The sequence below is a fragment of the Cydia splendana genome, chromosome Z, assembly GCF_910591565.1.
Source record: "Cydia splendana chromosome Z, ilCydSple1.2, whole genome shotgun sequence".
Taxonomy (NCBI): Eukaryota; Metazoa; Arthropoda; class Insecta; order Lepidoptera; family Tortricidae; genus Cydia; species Cydia splendana.
In genome coordinates this window covers 33178524-33197944 of record NC_085987.1, presented here as the reverse complement: position 1 = coordinate 33197944, position 19421 = coordinate 33178524, and the positions used below count along the sequence as shown (strand labels likewise).

Below are 19421 nucleotides of genomic sequence, written 5' to 3'. Positions count from 1 at the left end.
TGTATGATATTGCGAGACGTTTCTGTTGGGGGAAGCGAGTGTCATGTGCATGTGATGTTTAGTACGCTCTAATAGTTATTCATAGTCATCACCGGAGGTTTTATTTCCACAATACCTAATGCGTACCTATTACCTAATTTTGGACTATAGTTCGTTTTTTTTAGCATTAGAAATAAGGTAAACAATCTTGATATGTCTTAATTGAAAAACCCGTTTTAAAAATAAGTTACAGCAAATATGTAACAATTATGAATCTAATACGATCATTTATATTCTTCTGCTTTCATAAGTAATAGTTATTGATTTTTATAAGCGTTTTTGAATTAAAAGACATGTCAAGATCGCTTACCTTCTTTCAAGTTCTTTCTAATGCTAAAAAAAACGAACTATAGTAATTAAAAAATATTGGATTTATTTATTATGCACAGTCGTCAAAAACATGTTTACACTTTTGCACCTTACTCGTTTGTAATAAGGCGAAAAATGTAAACATATCTTTGACGTTGGCTGTACCATTTTCTCTTAGTATACCTACTTATTATTAAAACTAAAAATGGGTAAATTCATTGTAACGTCACATTTTCATATTAACATTGTCAGTGGAGTATCATAGCAGAGCAGAGACAATAATTTAGTGTTTTTCTTATCTTTTTATTCTCCTATGACTGACATTGGTTTGCCGTACAGCCTCGCTAATCCGGCTAGCGCTGTAATCCGGATGGACTGGATGGAATACAATAACATACTTCAACGAAAATGTGTTAGTGTGCGTGTTGTGACACTTGTCACTCGTCCGTACACAAAAAGAGATCGAGGTTTGCAAGATTTGTCTTTGACGTGTGTCATTTTCTATGTATTTGTGTCGTCATTACAGATTGGATTTTGTATGTAAGTGTGTGAGAAGTGCGACTGTGTGCACCTTTCCCCCCGCGAAAAATGGCAGAAAGATTTGTACGGTGAGATACCGCTTGGGCCCCTCCCTTCCGATGTGTCGGAAGCCGGTGTTGCTCGAAGATTCTGAGAGATGAGAAGTCGGATTTGTCGCTCGACCGATCCGCAATTTGTACTGAGCGAGCAAAATCGATAAATCCAACAATTACATGAGACTAAAATATAATAATTGTGTTTGAATGTAATTAAACGTACATGATATGTAAAAAAAATATTACATGTGAAATGTAACACTTTCTTTTTGTAAATTTGATGTCCCCGACCTCTTTTTATAACAAAAAACCGAGCAAACAGGCATTTTTGTGCAGCAGTGTTCACGCGCGCGTCTGGACTCAGTCTAGTGAAAAATCCAAGTGCAACTAGTTTTATTACCCGCGCTAGATTAGATTGACGCGCTAATCTTGTACCTCGGCAGAGGGGAAATAGTGCGAATGCCGCCTCCCTTCCGTGTTGCTCGAAGACTGGGACGGAAGAAAACGATTTTCATAGTCACGAAATTTTAAAATTTCTTCCCCGATTATGTCATGAAATGAAGTGCGAAAATGTAAAGAAAAAGAGTACTTAATTGTTTTTTTACTGCTATTAATGTATACCCTTTGTTTTATTACAAGTAACATGTTAATACATATCTAGATACAATTAAATCATTTATCATATGTGATTGTTATAAACCATAAAAAATTTGATATGGATGGTAATCCGGAAACCCCTGCTATCGTCAACAGACGGTTTTTTGCTCATGCGGATTAGCGAGGTCCTACTGTAATTTCATAGATTAGCTGTTGTGACGAGTTAGTAGGTACACTACCGCCACGAGTAGAGCCATCAAAATGAATAAAGAGAATATGATTTATAAATAATAAATCAAATTTTTTATGAGAAATATTTTTATTTATACCCTAATGCGGCAGTTAAGAAGAATAAAAACATGCGTGTAGGCTCCAGACTCCAGTATAGGTACTCCATCAAATTTAAAATATGAACTACTGCAATTTTCAGTATCCGGGCGACTTCTGGTAAATGGGAGTTTAAGGTTGCATCCGGATAGAGCCGTCGAGGCGTATCGTCTCGCCGTTGAGCATGGGGTTCCGTATGATGGCCTCGACGAGCTGCGCGAACTCGCTGGGCAGGCCAAGGCGCGGCGGGAACGGGACCTGCGCCTCCAACGCCTTGATCGCCGGCTCCGGCATCTGCTTCATCATTGGAGTCCGGAACAACCCTGAGCAAAAATTGTGTTTTCTAAATCTCTAGATAGCGTGAGTCATCCTTTACTCGAAGGTAAAGTCCCGGAAGGAGTCCCGTTGGGATTATATACCTTCTACAGGTATTTCGCTCCAGAACCCTAGCAATATTGGAGCATTCCATGAAATTGTCTACCGTTTGTCCCGTATAAACCCGAATTTTCTGAAGATTAGCAGGTATAAGAGTTTCTTTTTCTATGACAACTGGTCAAAATATGCACAGAAAAATAATCGCCTGTTTTAAATGCCGAAAAAAAAGTCGCAACACAGGAAATAAAATGCGTTTGTACGGGACAGCCCGTGGAATGCTCCTATTATTATATGTGATAATTTACCTGGGGCAATAGTAACGACGCGGATCCCCTGCTTGGCCAGGTCTCTGGCGATGGGTAGCGTCATGCCCACCACGCCCGCCTTAGACGCCGAGTACGCCGCCTGTCCGATCTGCAACGCCAAACCCCGCCATCAACGATACGATACTATGAATGCGGAATTTTTAATATTCCAATATTCGCGGCTAATGAGGATTGCTGATATTTTAAGATTTTTGAGGGTCTCATCTGCGAATGTAGTCCACTAGTCCCCATTAGTGATTATACAGGGTGGAAAGGCACGACGATCCTTTCCGGAAATGGGAGATAGTTTAGCCTAAGCTCTATATTTTCTCCATAGAAACTATGTTAATATGGGCAACCGTTTCTAAATTATGACCTTTTAAACATCCACGCAAAAAACTACTTTGTTCTAACCCTAACAGGTGACAGGGTCAATGAACTTACTTGTAAACAATCAGTATTCGACAGGAAATTATGCTAATTTGTTGCCATCTAACCATTTTTAGGTCTGCTTACAGCACGGTAAGAATCATTGCAGGATTTTCGCTTTCTTAGTGGTTCCACTTGTTCAATACTTGAATGAAATAGTTATGTTATTCCTTAATATTAATAATACTAACCACAACATTGTTTACAACGACAGTTCAAATGGTGACATTGACAACCACTCAAAAGTACGCAATCGTCTTATAAATATCTCTGGTTTCCTTGACTGATAAAAAGGTTTTAGTTTCTTAACACGTTTCACAAAATTATTTTCGAATAATTGGAAACTATTTAAAATAATAAAAAATTACATGTAGGTTGTGTTAGTTGCACCAAATGAACTTGCAAAAATGAAATACTAAGAATAAATCAAGAATAAATACTTCTTCAATACCAAACTAACAAACCTTCTTGCGTGGTAGGAAATAGACAAGACGTCTGATGTTTGAAATTAAATTTTCATTGAACTATACTTATTGAATGTCATATTCTTCAAATAAAAATGTTAGATGCTCGTGGCTATTTAAATTTGTGGGGCTGTGTAAAAGATATGGTGTACCAAACCAAACGGAATGTGAAACTGCGGACGAAATGAGACAAAGGCTAATTGGTGCTTTCTGCGGAGGATAAATGACGAAGAGCATACACTATATCGCATGTGCATCGACATACTCGGGTACGGGCTGCGGCGGCGTTGTAATACACGGAGGTACATTTGAACATCGTATGTGAAAAGAAGATAGTATTAAATATTGGAAAAAAGTAATTATCTAAGAAAGTAATAAAATTGTTTGTAATATTTTTGCATGCATTTGATTTATTTGACATTTATGCGTCATTCATACATCATTGCGATACTGTCAACGATCGGAAAAAAGTGTAAAGTCCCGAGCTTTCCCGACGGAGATCCTTAATCTAGCCGTCATGTGCACATGCTATAGGGTTATCACCACAGTTAAAAAGTAGTATTTTTGCAATTTTTATTTTTTACTCAATTAACGATTCTTACCATTACCAATAGTCTCTGTATCACTTAAACGACCTAATACTTCCGGGAAGGATCGTCGTGCCTTTCCACCCTGTATAATATGCGGATACCTGTATATAGGAGGTTAGGTTCTCCCACAGGACCTGCCTAGTGTAGGAGTCAGCATAAATGGAACAAGGTTATTTTTCTATTTCAAAAGAATAAAGAATTTGTAATTAGATTAGGTTATCTTAATATGTTTTGGTGACATCGTTAATGTTGTGATATGATATGACGTAGATAAACGTAGGTAAGTAACTCGTATATAAGTAGACCTACGGGCTCAGCACGGTTCCATTTTTATCGACTATCACTATGCGCGTCCCTTTCGCACTTACATACTTGTTAGAACGTGACAGGCATGGTGACAAGGGATAAAAACGCGACCGTGCTAAGCCGCCTAATGTACTTATATCTTAAACAATGCTTTTATACATTACCTATAAGAAATTATGTTTATACAAAACGAGCCTCCAATATTCAGATTATTGCCAGATTACTAACGCAGCGGTCTCAGTTCTATTCATTGCATTTTTATCGTCTGTCACTTTCGCACTTACATACTTGTTAGGACGTGACAGACATGGTGACAGCCGATAAAAATGCGACCGTGCTACCGCAGCTCCTATACCGTACCTATTAATATGCACCCATCCGGCTTGAGACTAATAGGTAGGTACCTACATGGAAACACAATAGGAAATGCATTGTGTAAACGTCCCAGTTCTCGACATGCTAATGGCATAAGTTTAATGATGACACGAACTGCCTAATGGGACAGTGACGTCCATATATGTGATAAAATAAGCTACCTGTCCGTCGAAGGCGGCCACGCTGGCGGTGTTGACGATGACGCCGCGCTGGCCGTCCGCGTCGGGCGCGTTCCTGCCGATCATACCGGCTGCCAGCCGGATCACGTTGAACGTGCCCACCAGATTCACCTGAAATATCAGCGATCAAAAGGGACATTAATGTAAAAAGTTTTATTGACTGGTTTAAAATCTGTGAGGCCTACTTGCAAAATAATATTTTGATTTTTGACTTGCCATACCTCAACGGTTTTCTGGAATGTTTTGAGGTCGAAAGGCTGGTCCTTCTTGAAGTTGTAGATCCGTTGCGCGCTGGCGACGCCGGCGCAGTTGACAGCCACGTCGAGGCGCCCGAAGCGGTCCTTGGTGCTCTGCAGTGCTGTCTTCACGTCAGACTCCGAGGTCACCTGTCGGGAAGGCGGCAGCAATCGTCAGAACGTTAACAGAGCAAGATCAAAACTGTTAAATCAGTATCGGACCTACAGAGTCATATGGCGTAGGTACTCTGTGTGAAGAAAGGCTTATAGGTACTAAAGGATGACTCACGTTAGACCGGGCCGTGTCCGGAAGCTCCGACCCGGTCTACGGTGATCCTTAATCGGCAACGAGTTGGTGGTGCAACGTTGCACTTGGTTGATTACGTACGTCGACGGGAACGAAGGCGGCGTTCTCGCCCAGCCGCTTGGCGGCGTCGCGGCCGTCGCTGGTGGGCAGGTCGCAGATGACCACGCGTCCGCCCTGCTGCAGCAGCAGCTCGGCCGTGGCCAACCCCAGCCCCGACCCGCCCCCCGTCACCAGCCCGACTAGACCCTGCGCATATAAACAAAACTCATTCAATTACTTAGATACAAATGTTGCATCGTATAGCATATAGGAAAGATTGGTATTGGTACCAAAAGTGGGCTTTAGTGGGAGATGGCACCTAGCATAACCCTCGACCGCGTCCTACCATTATGATAATTGATAGTAGTGGAGCCCAGCGTCGTCTAAATTAAGTATCAATATACTAACCAGTTAGCCGGGTAAAGGTAATACAATGTGTTTGTAATCTTAAGTCAAAAGCAAACTATTATTTAATTGGCTTAAAACAATTATGTAGAAGGAATATCATAATTATGATTATTAGCCACGAATGTTATGGTCTTCGATGGAACGATATAGAAGAAGAGGAAAGCTTATTTTAGCTGGTTTGTTAGTGCACACCGTTGTATGGGGACCTTGCACTTTGTGACTATGCGCTGAAACTTGGCACAGTTGATTCTTAGCTGGTCATGAGCAGATACAGACCGGGAGACCTCGAGAGCCACGTCTCATTTAGTGGGGGGGAGGGGGCGAAGTTCGACGCCGCCGCGCTTCACTTGGAGCAACATTTCTCTAAAACTGTACCTATTAGGGCATGTGATATATCATTTTCGGATAAATTAAGGACGAGTAATTTATTTTTGGAACCAAAACAATGCACTTTCTAAAAAAAAACATAAAGTAGAAAAGACAGAAAAAATTTAATTGTAGTAGGAATGTGAAAACAAAAAATATAGTTGTAAAGCTACACTTATTACGTTTAAGAAAATATATAGTTTATTATACAAAACTGTTGTTACATGGGAGATAAAAACTAATATTAAGACGAAACAGGAGCTGAGTTTTAAATATTTTAGGTAAATATACCCGTCTCGCTAACGGAAGCGGCACCTAAAAGTAGTGCGATAAGGACAAGGCGAAAAATCCTGCGTAAAAATCTTAAAAATCGAGGTTTCGTACTCCTCTGTTTCCTCCTCCAAAACTTAACTAATCGTAACCAAATTTGGAAATCTAAATGATTATGAAATTATCTGTGTCGAACCGTTTTGCTTTTTTGGCTAATTGATATCAGTTTTGAATGCCACGCCTCTCATTGCGGCATAGTCAATTAGGCCTTTTTGGCCATTTTTGAAGGGCTCTAGCGCCTTTAAAAACAAAAATATCAAAAAAAGCAAAACGGTCCGACACAGACATTGACAATATTAATCTGTGTTGAAAAAATCATTGCTCTAGCTTCAAAAACCACGGAGGAAAACGAGGAGTACGTTTGTATGGAGAAATGACCACTCCCGTTGGCTCTTAAGCGAGGGTCAGAGTGATCTCAATTAGGGTTGCCAACCGTACTATATTATATAGTATTGTACTATATTTTGGCTCTCTGTACTATATACTTTTGGAAAAATATATAGTACGCTAAAATACTATATTTCCGATTAAACGTATATTACACTCATGTTTAGTATTTTAACTAAAAGTACTATATTTTTTTGAAATGTACTATATTTTGATGCCTTATTCTGGAAAATACACCAAAAAAAAGTTGGCAACCCTAATCTCAATACAAAATATTATTATTGTGGGAAAGTTACTTATAATTTGTTCTACAATCGTTTATTTTTTTAGTTTTTCGTAAATAACTCGTAAACGGTAGCCCACAGCAAAAAATTATCTTTTACGTAAATAATCAGTTTCAGATTTCTTATAAAATAAGTGCTACATTTTTTCGCTAAGATCAATATTAAAAAAAAATATTGAAGGGAGAAAATAAATACTAAGGTCCCCTTTTTTAGTCATTCGTAAATAACTCGTAAAGGATGGCCAATAGAGTAAAATATTTTAATACATGAATATTTAGCATAAAATTTTCTACAAAAAATGTTATTCAAACTTTTTCGCTAGGATCAATATTTAAAAAGGGGACCTTGGAATTTATTTTCTCTCTTTAATAGCGTTTTTAATATTGATCCTAGCGAAAAAAATTGAATGACCTTTTTTGTAGGAAATTTTATGTAAATTATTCATGTACTAAATTTTTTTTTTCTATTGGCCATCGTTTACGAGTTATTTACGACTGACTAAAAAGGAGACCTAAGTATTTATTTTGTCCCTTCAATATTTTTTTAAATATTGATGGTAGCGAAAAAAAGTAGCACTTATTTTATAAGAAATCTGAAACAGATTATTTACGTAAAAGATATTTTTTTGCTGTGGGCTACCGTTTATGAGTTATTTACGAAAAACAAGAAAAATAAACGATTGTAGAACAAATTATAAGTAACTTTCCCACATTCATAATATTTTGTATTGAGATCACTCTGACCCACGCTTAATATTATTTTTTATCTCCCATTTATCAACAGTTTTGTATAATAAACTATATATTTACTTAAACGTAATAAGTGTAGCTTTACGACTGTATTTTTTGTTTTCAGATTCCTACTACACTTTAAAAAAAATTGGTAATTATGAAATAATCAAAAATAAGTTTTTTAGTCTTTTCTACTTTATGCTTTTTTTTTGTTAGAAAGTGCAATTGTTTTTGTTCCAAAACTAGATTCCTCATCCTTAATTTATCCGAAAATGATATATTACATGCCCTAATAGGTATAGTTTTAGAGAAATGTTGCTCCAAGTGAAGCGCGGCAGCGTCGAACTTTCCCCCTCCCCCCCCACTAAATGAGAGTTGGCTCTCGACGTATAATACCGGTCTTTTTCTGCTCAAGACCAGCTAACAATCAACTGTGCCAAGTTTCAGCGCATAGTCTCAAAGTGCAAGGTCCCCATACAACGGTGTGCAGTAACAAACCAACTGTATATTTATAAATTTAACATAAATAAGTAGGTATGTAAACAACGTTTCATTCAAAAGTTTTAAATTTGGCAAAAGAGAGGTAGGTACCTGGGTCGTTCTACCGTTTCGTGCCGATTTGGTGTCCGAGCCCACATCAAGCCTTAAAATTATATTTTTTTATATGTGGTTATTTTTAAAGGGTATGTTTATGTGGTACGGAAAATGCGCCAGTTATGGAATTTAGCTAAACCTAATGATCTATTAAATAAAAATTAAAAACATGCGACCTCGACCCTCGACCTAAAATGGCGTACCATTGGGTTCGAAAATTTAAAAACACTATTATTTGCAGATAAACTCTACTTTCCATTATTGTTTATAAATAAGCAAATAATCAGTATTATAATGGTACATGGTACGTATTTTTAAAGTTCAATTATCATACAGAGAACGCACTTTTTAATTTTGTCACGCGAAAGACTTCATTTTCTAATCTAAACGCGCCTTTATTCACAAATACCTGTGTTTACTACCTTATAAGTGTAAATAACATTATTTGCGGTATTTGACGTCTGTCACTCACAACAGCAATACTACGTAAAATGTTTTGCACATCGAAATCACAAAGGAAAACAACTGCACTGCGAACGTTTACGTTCTACGTCTTTTTTTTTTAATTTTAGGGTTGGCCGGACACCACCGTTATGAATCGGTAGTCGTCTAAGTAAATCGATATGAATTTTTCATTTTTCTTTTAATAAAAATAAGGAAAAGGTGGATAATTAACTGTAAATATGGATATATTTATCGTCACTTAACAGACAACAAATTTGACACAGAAATAACATAAATAAACTTTAAAATAGATCCCCAGTTAGTTTCAATTTTGACAATGGGTGCGACCTACTCGGTCGGTGTATTAAATACACCGACCGACCGGTAGCTTGCGGAAAACCATATAATTCTAGCTTTATTTAAATCTCACATAAAAATTCATTATACGTCACAATTCGATACCTCAGTCTACGTGCCATCCAATCGTAATCGCTTGCTGTGACAATCGATTTGCGTTAGTTACATCTCTATATACGTCAGTCATAATGTGTCAAATACCGCAAATAATGTTATTTACACTATAGTCTACCGCAATACATCAACGAAGGAGGTTTCGCGCTCTTGATTTACGAGTAATTTTGGTTCTCCTCACCGGAAAGGCACTTTGTCACGGTTACTACTCATTTTTGCCATTAAGTAATTTGGTGCTAACTATTGCAAAAAAATCACCTTGTTAATAATCTGTTAACATTTTGGTATATCTTCATTACTTTTACTTGATGACATTCTAGCCTTAAAGACGATAAAGAAATTAAAAAAAACCGTCGAAAGTTCATTCCACTCCAATTCATCCCTCTCCATTTCGTCCAATATTTTCGGGTGAAGGAAATGAACCAGTTTGGAAGGAAATGAACAATAATTTTGTATGACAGATGTGATACCTTTTTATGTTTTTAGCCCACAGCCCAAGAGTTATATGCACACATACGCTCCCAAATCATAACTCGCATGTTTTGAAACGTATGTATGTCCCATTCTTTCGACTTCGTTAGACCGTTTGACAGAGTTTCAGGGTATAGGTTCTTACCTATACCCGACACTATGTCATGGGAATCCTGTTGGTTGTAGATATTGCATATAAATAAGCAGATAGGCGCGTAAGCGTAAGTAGTTTTTTTTTTCATGGCAAATATTGTAAATATATCGGATAGATACATCATATTTCCATCCAACATTTTATAAATGCGGAACATTTTGGACAGGTGACCCTATTGAAACTTATCTAACGCCTAACTTATCTGCTAATTAAAATACTAAAAACTTTTGATAGTCCTTGAATAAAGCTCAAGAGCGAGCCCTCCGACGGCAGATATTTATGAGGAGGGTCTCACAAAGATCTGCTCCCGGGAGCCTCTTCTTGTGCTAAGTTAAAAATACGGGTTGGCCGTATCAGGGAAATTTCTTCTAACTTTGTAACTGTCTAAAGGCCAAGCTTTAGAAAAATCTAGAAAGTTCATGAAACAATGGTCCAACACCATCTAGAACTGAAGAGGAGCGTCCCATTCACACCCCTTTCTGCGAGTTCCGCAAAGAAAGAGCAGGCAGCTCGGAGCGCCCGATTGTGGCGCGCATTCCTGCGAGGCTGAAAGCCGAGCTTTCGCAGGAGAGTAGACCTTAACTTGTTTCAATGCCCAATTGCAAGCGATGCTGAAAGCGGGCACAATCGCGCGAGGTCAAAGACTGAGCTTGAGTGGAGCTGACCTCAAACAAGAACCAATAGCCGAATGTATTAAAAAGCAAGGCCGAAGGCCCGGGGGAGCTTCAGATAGGGGCACATTTCCGTACAAGGCCTATCAATCAATCAAGGTATCAATCTGCAAGAGTGCAGAACTTTGCTAAGTGAGGCCAAAGGCCGAGGTCCGCATAAACGCTGAAGGCCCAGTCCGTCTGATCACGATGCGCTTCCATAGAAGACCTAACTTAACTAAGAGAGCTTGAAATTTAACCAATTCGATCTCGGACCCTCCTGCGGCTTGACCTTCGCATTTTTCCTCGAAAGTGCGACTTGTTGAGTCTACAACCCTATGGAGTTTGTTATTTATAATAAGTATTTTGATTATTGGGGCGTACTCGGCCTTTGGTAGAGGCCGTAGATAGAGATCTACACAGGGTTTTGGTGTTTCGTAGAGTACGCTCTTCGACCTCCAACGGCTTTAGAGCTCAACATCGTGTTTGCGGTCCGCTAGTTTGCTTATTAATACACAACTATTTGTTCGTCTCCAAGCTCTGCTGTCCTTGTCCTGCAGCTTTACTTCGGCCCGCCGTTCCCTTTGAAACGGCTTATTATGGTCGTGTCCGAAATGTAATATTCTGGCCCACTTCATTATTTAAAAAAACAGCATCTACCCTTTACAAAGACGGCTAAGTCACATTACCTACATCGATACTGGATAGTTTAAAATTATACATCAGTTCTTTCCCGAATAATATATTTTATCATAAATAACGATTGTTTTTTATAACAGTTTCTAGATAATTTAAGCTTTTTTAATTTCATTTATGTTAGCAGTTTTTTACATTACAAATCTCATTATTATATGTTTTTAGTTCTGACAAATAATGAGACCGAAGACGAATACTGAAACATCGTAAAAGTATTGTTAAAAAGTAGGTTATTATATTAAACAGGTCAACAGGGTAGATATACTTATTAAAAGCCAAGATATTTATGGTTCCATCGTTTAAAATATTATCACTTTGATTTTGACCAATAAAGTTAATTTATATTTCATCTAATTTAATTTCCTTCTATTCGTGTTTCATTACCTTCCCTTGGTTTTTCATTTCCATCTGTGCCTTCATTACTTTCCTTATTTGTTTTCCAAAAGTATAACTAGTATATAGGTGCCTTTCTTAATATAATATACACAATACGTATACACATTCACAATATCAAAATCTACACTGTAACTTCAAAATAAAAAAAAACTCCAAAAAAGTGGCAAATCGGCACGAAACGGTAGAACGACCCACCTACGAAAGATATTGACAAAAGGGGCCGCTACGTACTGTATTGTGTATTTAAGTACCTTTTGAATACATCAAACTAGTTTTTATGTTGCTGGTTTCGTCGATCTAGGAACTCAAAACAAGAACGGCCGTTTTAAGTTTGGGCGCATAGATTGACGAATCCAGCAACATAAAAACTAGTCTGATGTATTCAAAAGGTACTAAATACACAATACAGTACGTAGCGGCCCCCTCTTTTCAATATCTTTCGTTAAATTTAAATAATTACGATTATTTCGCTGTGGCGCTAGTGTGCACGTTGATGGGCTCTTAATCTAAGCTGACAGCTACATACATACAAACACTATTGTAAATTATGTGACTATATTAAGAATTAACGTCTTTAAGCGAAGCGAGGCGTAGACTAGCAAGAACTTGCATGCAATTTACGTTACATTGCAGACTACTGAGGTAAACTGCATTCAAAAGTTTGATAAGATACCGCAATGTAATGAAAATTGCATGCAAGTTCTTGCTAGTCTAAGCCTCGCTTTATACAATACACCCGTAGCATAATGATATAGGTTATGTTATGTTACACTGAATATTTTAGAGGTTATACGGTATTTAAAATAATGCTAGCTAGCATTAATTAGGTAGGTACAATAAATACATATCAAGCGGAGCGAACTAACACTTACCTTCAACATATTTCCTAATCGAGTGATAAATATTTACTGGTTATCAAGTTGGATTCATTGTCGCTATCGCGGTGTAGTCAGTAACCTTTGCTCCCTCGCGCATTTTGTTTACTGACTCGCTCGTATTTGTCCAAATGTTCGTGTTGCGTTGCGTCTCTTTCTTCCCTTGTGTCATACAGGCAGATGTTCGCTCCATGCATTGTGGTAGAATGGTATAATAATATAGTTATATAATATAAGCCGTAATCTGTGAAGATTCGTATACAGGGTGCCCAGTAATTAAAATAAAAAATAAAAAATAAATAAAAATATTTTTATTGACAAAAACAAGTTACAGGTAGGTGTTGAAGTCCCTGACTTCTGAGCTAGGTAAAGACCTGTGTTACAGAAGTCAGTGTCCTCTCCCAGACAATAGAAACAGAATGAAGATTATCAAATCTTATTATTAACTACTAAATTTATGTTTTTAATTTTATATTTAAAGAAATTAATTATATTTATTTATAGGGCTTGTTTTGATACCAGAAAACAATGCCATTCTAGTAAGATTACATAGCAATTACATTATATATATATATATATTTATTTATTGTGTGTGTGTGTGTGTGTGTGTGTGTGTGTGTGTGTGTGTGTGTGTGTGTGTGTGTGTGTGTGTGTGTGTGTGTGTGTGTGTGTGTGTGTGTGTGTGTGTGTGTGTGTGTGTGTGTGCGTGTGTGTGTGTGTGTGTGTGTGTGTGTGTGTGTGTGTGTGTGTGTGTGTGTGTGTGTGTGTGTGTGTGTGTATATGAGTATATTAATGTAGGATGCTTTCAGTTTGATCATAATCTAATGACAGCAACCAAGACTTAAGTTTTCTCTTACACTCATATTTAGTTAGGGGATAGATATTTAGAGTTTTGTTAATCTTATTATATATAAAGATGCTCATAAAACCCCGTTGCCGTCTGGCAGTAGCCAGTCTGCATTTATATGGTGCACATACATTTGTCATTGTTCGCTTACTTGTAATTTTATTTTGATCATAGGGGGTAAGCTTATGCTGTTTTAACGTTAACAGTAATAAATATAGTTGTCTGACAGATAGCAATTGACATTGTTTATATAATAGAGTCGTTGGATATCTATATGGTCTACATGTCATGACCTTCAACAGGGATCTCTGAGCTCTTTCTAATTTTATCATATGGGTTTTACAAGCGCCACCCCATACAACATTGCAATAACCAATGACTGGCTGCGCCAAAGCAACATACACAGTTTTTAATAAATCTAGTTCAGATACAGATCTTAATTTCTTAAAAATATAAACTAGTTTTCTTATTCGTGTTGAGGTTAGTTCTAAATGTGGCTGCCAACTCAGTCTATCATCAAGCAGTACTCCTAGATACTTAATGCAATCAGATTTAGCAATGACAGTACAAGTACAATCAGTTCCTGTCTGAAAACTACATGTGTGAACCTTAAGTTCTCTATTTTGCATAAATGATTTATTTAAAGAAAATTGTAAATATGTGGTCTTACTTAAGTTTAGTGTAAGTAGATTTCTTTGTAACCAGCTACTGATTTTATGGAGTCCTATCTCAGCATTACTATACACTTCCTCCCATGTATCTCCATGGAAAATTATAGAGGTGTCATCAGCATAAGTGAAGATTTTACCTTTTGTAAGCGATAATTGACACAGGTCATTTATGTAAATCAGAAACAAACTGGGTCCCAGTATACTGCCCTGGGGCACACCATAAATGACAGGGGCATCCTTACTAACAGTGTTTCCTATTTTAACTTTTTGTGTACGATTGACCAGGAAGTCACTGAAAATCATGTGAGCCCTTTCCCTTATGCCAATACACTCCAGCTTGCGGATAAGCTCTGGAATCGAGACAGTGTCAAATGCCTTGGCAAGATCAAGGAAAACGCCCAGGCATTTTTTTTTTGTATCTAGTAGGCAGGGTTGGGCAGTATTTCAATAACATGTATTTGAAATACGTATTTGAAATACATTTTAGTATTTTGTATTTGTATTTCAAATACTACCTGGAAAAGTATTTTATATTTGGTATTTCAAATACTGCACTCACATGTATTTTGTATTTTGTATTTCAAATACTTTAAGCTTCAAAATACATTTCTACAAAATACATTTTTTTATTAAATTCTTTGATCCTAAAATGGAACGTTTTTTTTAAATATAATGTACGACTTGTACGAGGTGCAAATATGTAGGTACAATGCGCGAGCTATTCTGCGCGGAACTTTTCGTCAACAGCCAGGGGATAGGGTCATTGCAGTAGTTTCCGTCCATGCTCTAGTTTTCGACCACTTGACAGATTAGCAAATAATATATTTCATTTTTAATTTACTATTTGCCAAATATAATTTTTATATGTAGACAGATATATTGTTTAGCTAAGGATTGAAATCAGTCCAAATTTGTGCAGCAATGTAGGTTTATACCTATTCAAATTTCGTCAAGTGGAAGAAAACTAGAGCTGGACGAAAACAAGCACAATGACCCTATAAGTTTTTAGGAAAGGATATTCGTTAAAAACCGGCCAAGTGCGAGTCGGACTCGCGCACGAAGGGTTCCGTACCATAATGCAAAAAAACGGCAAAAAAAGACGGTCGTTGCTTAACTTCGGTCAAAAATCACGTTTGTTGTATGGGAGCCCCACTTAAATCTTTATTTTATTCTGTTTTTAGTATTTGTTGTTATAGCGGCAACAGAAATACATCATCTGTGAAAATTTCAACTGTCTAGCTATCACGGTTCGTGAGATACAGCCCGGTGACAGACGGACGGACGGACGGACAGCGGGGTCTTAGTAATAGGGTCCCGTTTTACCCTTTGGGTACGGAACCCTAAAAAACTAAATGATTAAACAAAAAAAAATTAAAAGTATTTTGTATTTTGTATTTGAAATACATTATTTTAAACACTGTAATTTGTATTTTGTATTTCAAATACCAGTCACCAAAGTAGTTTGTATTTGGTATTTCAAATACTTTTAAAAATGTATTTTGTAATTTGTATTTGAAATACGTGGAAGCCAGTATTTTGCCCAACCCTGCTAGTAGGGTAGTAACGTGATCTGTCAAAGCACTGACGGCGTCTTCCGTGCTCTTGCCTGGCCTGAATCCAAATTGACAATTTGCTAAAATTTTGTGGTGTTCCAAGTATTTGACAAGTCGGTTATTTAGAGCTTTTTCAAGGATTTTTGACAATGATGACAAAACTGAGATTGTGGGATAACCTTCTAATCTAACCACCGACGCGCACCTTAGAGCGTTCCCTTGCCCGATCCGATATCGGATGTCGGATGAAAGTATAACGTGAGACATATCTGTGTTTATTTATTCATTGCATAAATAGTTATTGCCTACTATAAAACTATATATAACGCAAAAAAAGGCGGACTTGATGCCATATGCAACACTCCTGCAGCTCTTTTTCTCAGAGGCGCCTTTCAATATCGGAATTTCGGAAAGGCTTTCTCGACATCCTGATAATAATTAATAATCCCGAATATCTGGTGCCAGAGTGAAAGTACTCGGGTGCAGGGTATGGTATTCTGCTGTCCCGCATTCCGGGAGCCCCGCAGTGTTCCAAAACTAGGGACCGTTACGTGATTACGTATGGTTGATGCCTAGATGATGGTGCGCGGATGAGTTGAGGCGGCGCTGGCCCCGTAGCCCGTAGACAACATGCCAATCGCTAACGCTCCGTAGCGAACGAAACGCAAAACTGTCACAGTCACACTAACATTGACGAGTGATAGAGGGACACGAAGTGATTCGATAGCGAAGCGTAAGCGATTGTCACCTTCACCTTGGCTAGTCCGCCTGGTCTGGTGCCGAGCTTTTAGGTACGTCCTTACCGTAAAGTTCCTACTTGTCATAATGTTTATGTCTGTAGATGTGAGCTACTGTAGATGTGAGCGTAGGTGCTGTGGAAGGGAACGCAGTTAAAATCTTAACATAAACCAATGTACCTACACATTTGCGCACGAATCACAAACCTTTCAAACAGAGATCCTTAGGCCGGAAGTCAGTTAAAACAACAACTCTGTGATGAAATGTTATTAAAATAAGTAAGGCAGAATTATACATTTATCTTACTTCGTGGGACCGTCATTGTAGCCCGCACGGCCCTCGCAGACAGCAGTCCCATTGATATGTTACTCTTAAATATAATTGTCAGTATCTTTCTGGTTACCATTTCTAACGGAAAGGAAACTAAAAAAAAAATAATAAACGTGGCAGATTCGTCGAATGAAAATACAAATTCGTATTTAAACGAAAAACTAAAAACAATACGGCCAGCGAAGGGAGAAGCGGTAGTTGAAAAATTTGTGGAAACCCTAATGTCCAGTGAAAAATATTTGAAGTTGGTAGAGACCGTCGAGCGAAAGTTGAGCCATCTCGATAATAGTTTTCACGAAAAGGCATCCAGTGTCATTAAATATTTAAAGGAAATCCAGAGGATGTTACAACCCTTACCTGACATGGAAGAGTTGCTGAAATCTGTTCGGATGAGCCTCGAGTCTGTGTCTGAGACCCTGTTACACATACCGAGTAAGTACGGTAAGTAGGTATGTACCTATTTACTTTGTACCAATTATTTGTGCAAGAATGTGGTAGAATAAATAAATACAAATAGAGTCCCTTTCATCGTGGGCGCATTTTAAACTTGTGGGATGTGGACAGAGCCTCTATTAGAGGATGGCGGAGGTTGGCAAGGTGTTAGTGAAAAAAAACAATAGGGATTATAAACTGTAGAGGGTCAGAGGTTGGAGTAAATTAATTACAGTCTAGCTGTATAGAAAAAATGCCCTATTTCGGTTCCTTAGTGTTTCGGAACCCTTATAGTTCCGCCATGTCCGTCCGTCTGTCTGTCTGTCTGTCTGGGGCTTTGCTCCGTGATCGTTAGAGCTAGAAAGCTGAAATTTGGCATGGATATATAAATCAACCAATCCAAAAGAATCGTGATGTCGTGAAATAAATCTAAAGAATGGATCCCATACAAAATGGATCTTTTTTTATTGGTTTTAAGTCAATAGTGTGGGATATCGTTGGATAGATCTTTCAAAATGAATAAGGATCTCTAACATAAAGTTATAATTCACGGAAATAATCACTCCGAAAGAAAAAAAAACACAGATTTCGTACCTCACACGACTGTCGAGCACCTTGGAAATGAATCTACGGAATTCCAAAAAATATTGTCGCTGAGTAACGAGAAAGTCGGGATAAGGAAAAGGTTACAAAATAAAACTACAACGTTGAATGATAATTATTTTATTCTTAGATTAACACAAGTATCCTGGACATAACGCCTGTGAACAAACAAATTGCAAAATTTCCACACGCGTATCGAAGTTTGAATAATTGTCGCCGTGGCGCATAAGTATACTTATTTCATTTTTCGATGAATAAGCAGGATATATTAATGTTCAAAGTACAATAAAATTACTACACGACAAATCCATACTCAACTCGAGAAGCGGTAGCCACATCGCCGTCATCGTCACTCGAGTCTTGATCGGCAGCGGCCCATTTGCTGCAAGATATGATTTTTTTCTTGACAGCAGTTTGACGCGACCAGACATGACCAAAACCTGCTTATGTTGCAACAAACCTGAGTTCCACTAAATAGGGTTCAGCTACAGATCCATCTTGGGTATCTCCCAAGTGCTCAACAATATGAGTCGTATGACTAAAACAGCATGTACTTTTGTTGCTATAATTTTAGCAGTTCCAAGCAAAAGTAACACTAAAATTGTTACTCAAACTGAAAATACCCGATTTAAGTTTGCTAACACAATCAGTTCATCAGCGTCGGATGACCAAAACAGCGTTTGCTTATGTTGCACCAAACCTGAGTTCCAATAGGTACTACCAGGGTTCAGCATCAGCTATCTCGGGTAATAAATACTCTAGCAAGTGATCATCATGACGAATCGGATGTCCAAACCAGCGTGTGTCTATGTTGCACAAAACCTGATTAGTTCCACTAGGTACAGCCAGGGTTCAGCATCAACTCTATCTTGGGTACTGCTCTTCCAAATGCTCATTAAGGGGCTACCCGAGGTTTTCATCGATTTTTGACAAGTTTTGAATCGTATCTCCTTTTTTTGCACTACAGATAGAATTATAAGACAAACGGTTATCGGTTTTTCAATCTTTTATCTCTGGTTTTGTCCACCGGATTTTGAAAAAAATGATAATTTATTTTTTTATGAATTTTTTAAACATTGTCTAAAAAAACACTTTTTTCGTATCTAGTTTGCAGTGAAAGGATCTTACATGTACGAAATCTACATATTTGGGATCGTCTTTGACGTCTCGAAAAACGTGTCCAAGGTTTTAATTTTAAACTAATTAACACAAAAGTTATGGCCAGAAAACCAGTTTTTTAGCCTAAAATTGTTCAACTTTGATGCCAAATATCTCGAAGACAATGAACTTTGAAGTAAATATGGGATACTATATTGCTTAAACCCGTTGCTGTTAATATAATAAGCTACAAAAAACATTAGAAAACTAAGGGATTCAGATTGAAGGTCATTGGCGCGGGGTAGCCCCTTAAGACGTGTCGGATGACCAAAACAGCGTGTGCCTATGTTGCACCAAACCTGTGTTCCGCTAGGTACAACCAGGGTTCAGCATCAGCTCTATCTTGGGTACTACTCTCTTAAGTGCTCATCAAGATGAGT

General features: G+C 37.8%; 1 protein-coding gene across 1 annotated transcript; it reads right to left on the bottom strand.

Annotated features, from left to right (window-relative positions):
• Window positions 1-1855: 1855 nt before the first annotated feature.
• Window positions 1856-12814, bottom strand: LOC134804539 (3-hydroxyacyl-CoA dehydrogenase type-2). The gene is made up of 6 exons (XM_063777644.1): window positions 12707-12814; window positions 5495-5659; window positions 5092-5256; window positions 4853-4981; window positions 2528-2636; window positions 1856-2170 (listed from the first exon to the last, which is right to left on the bottom strand). Exons 1-6 carry the CDS (start codon window positions 12713-12715, stop codon window positions 1980-1982), a joined length of 768 nt encoding a protein of 255 aa, XP_063633714.1. The 5' UTR covers window positions 12716-12814; the 3' UTR covers window positions 1856-1979.
• Between the last annotated feature and the right edge of the window lie 6607 nt (window positions 12815-19421).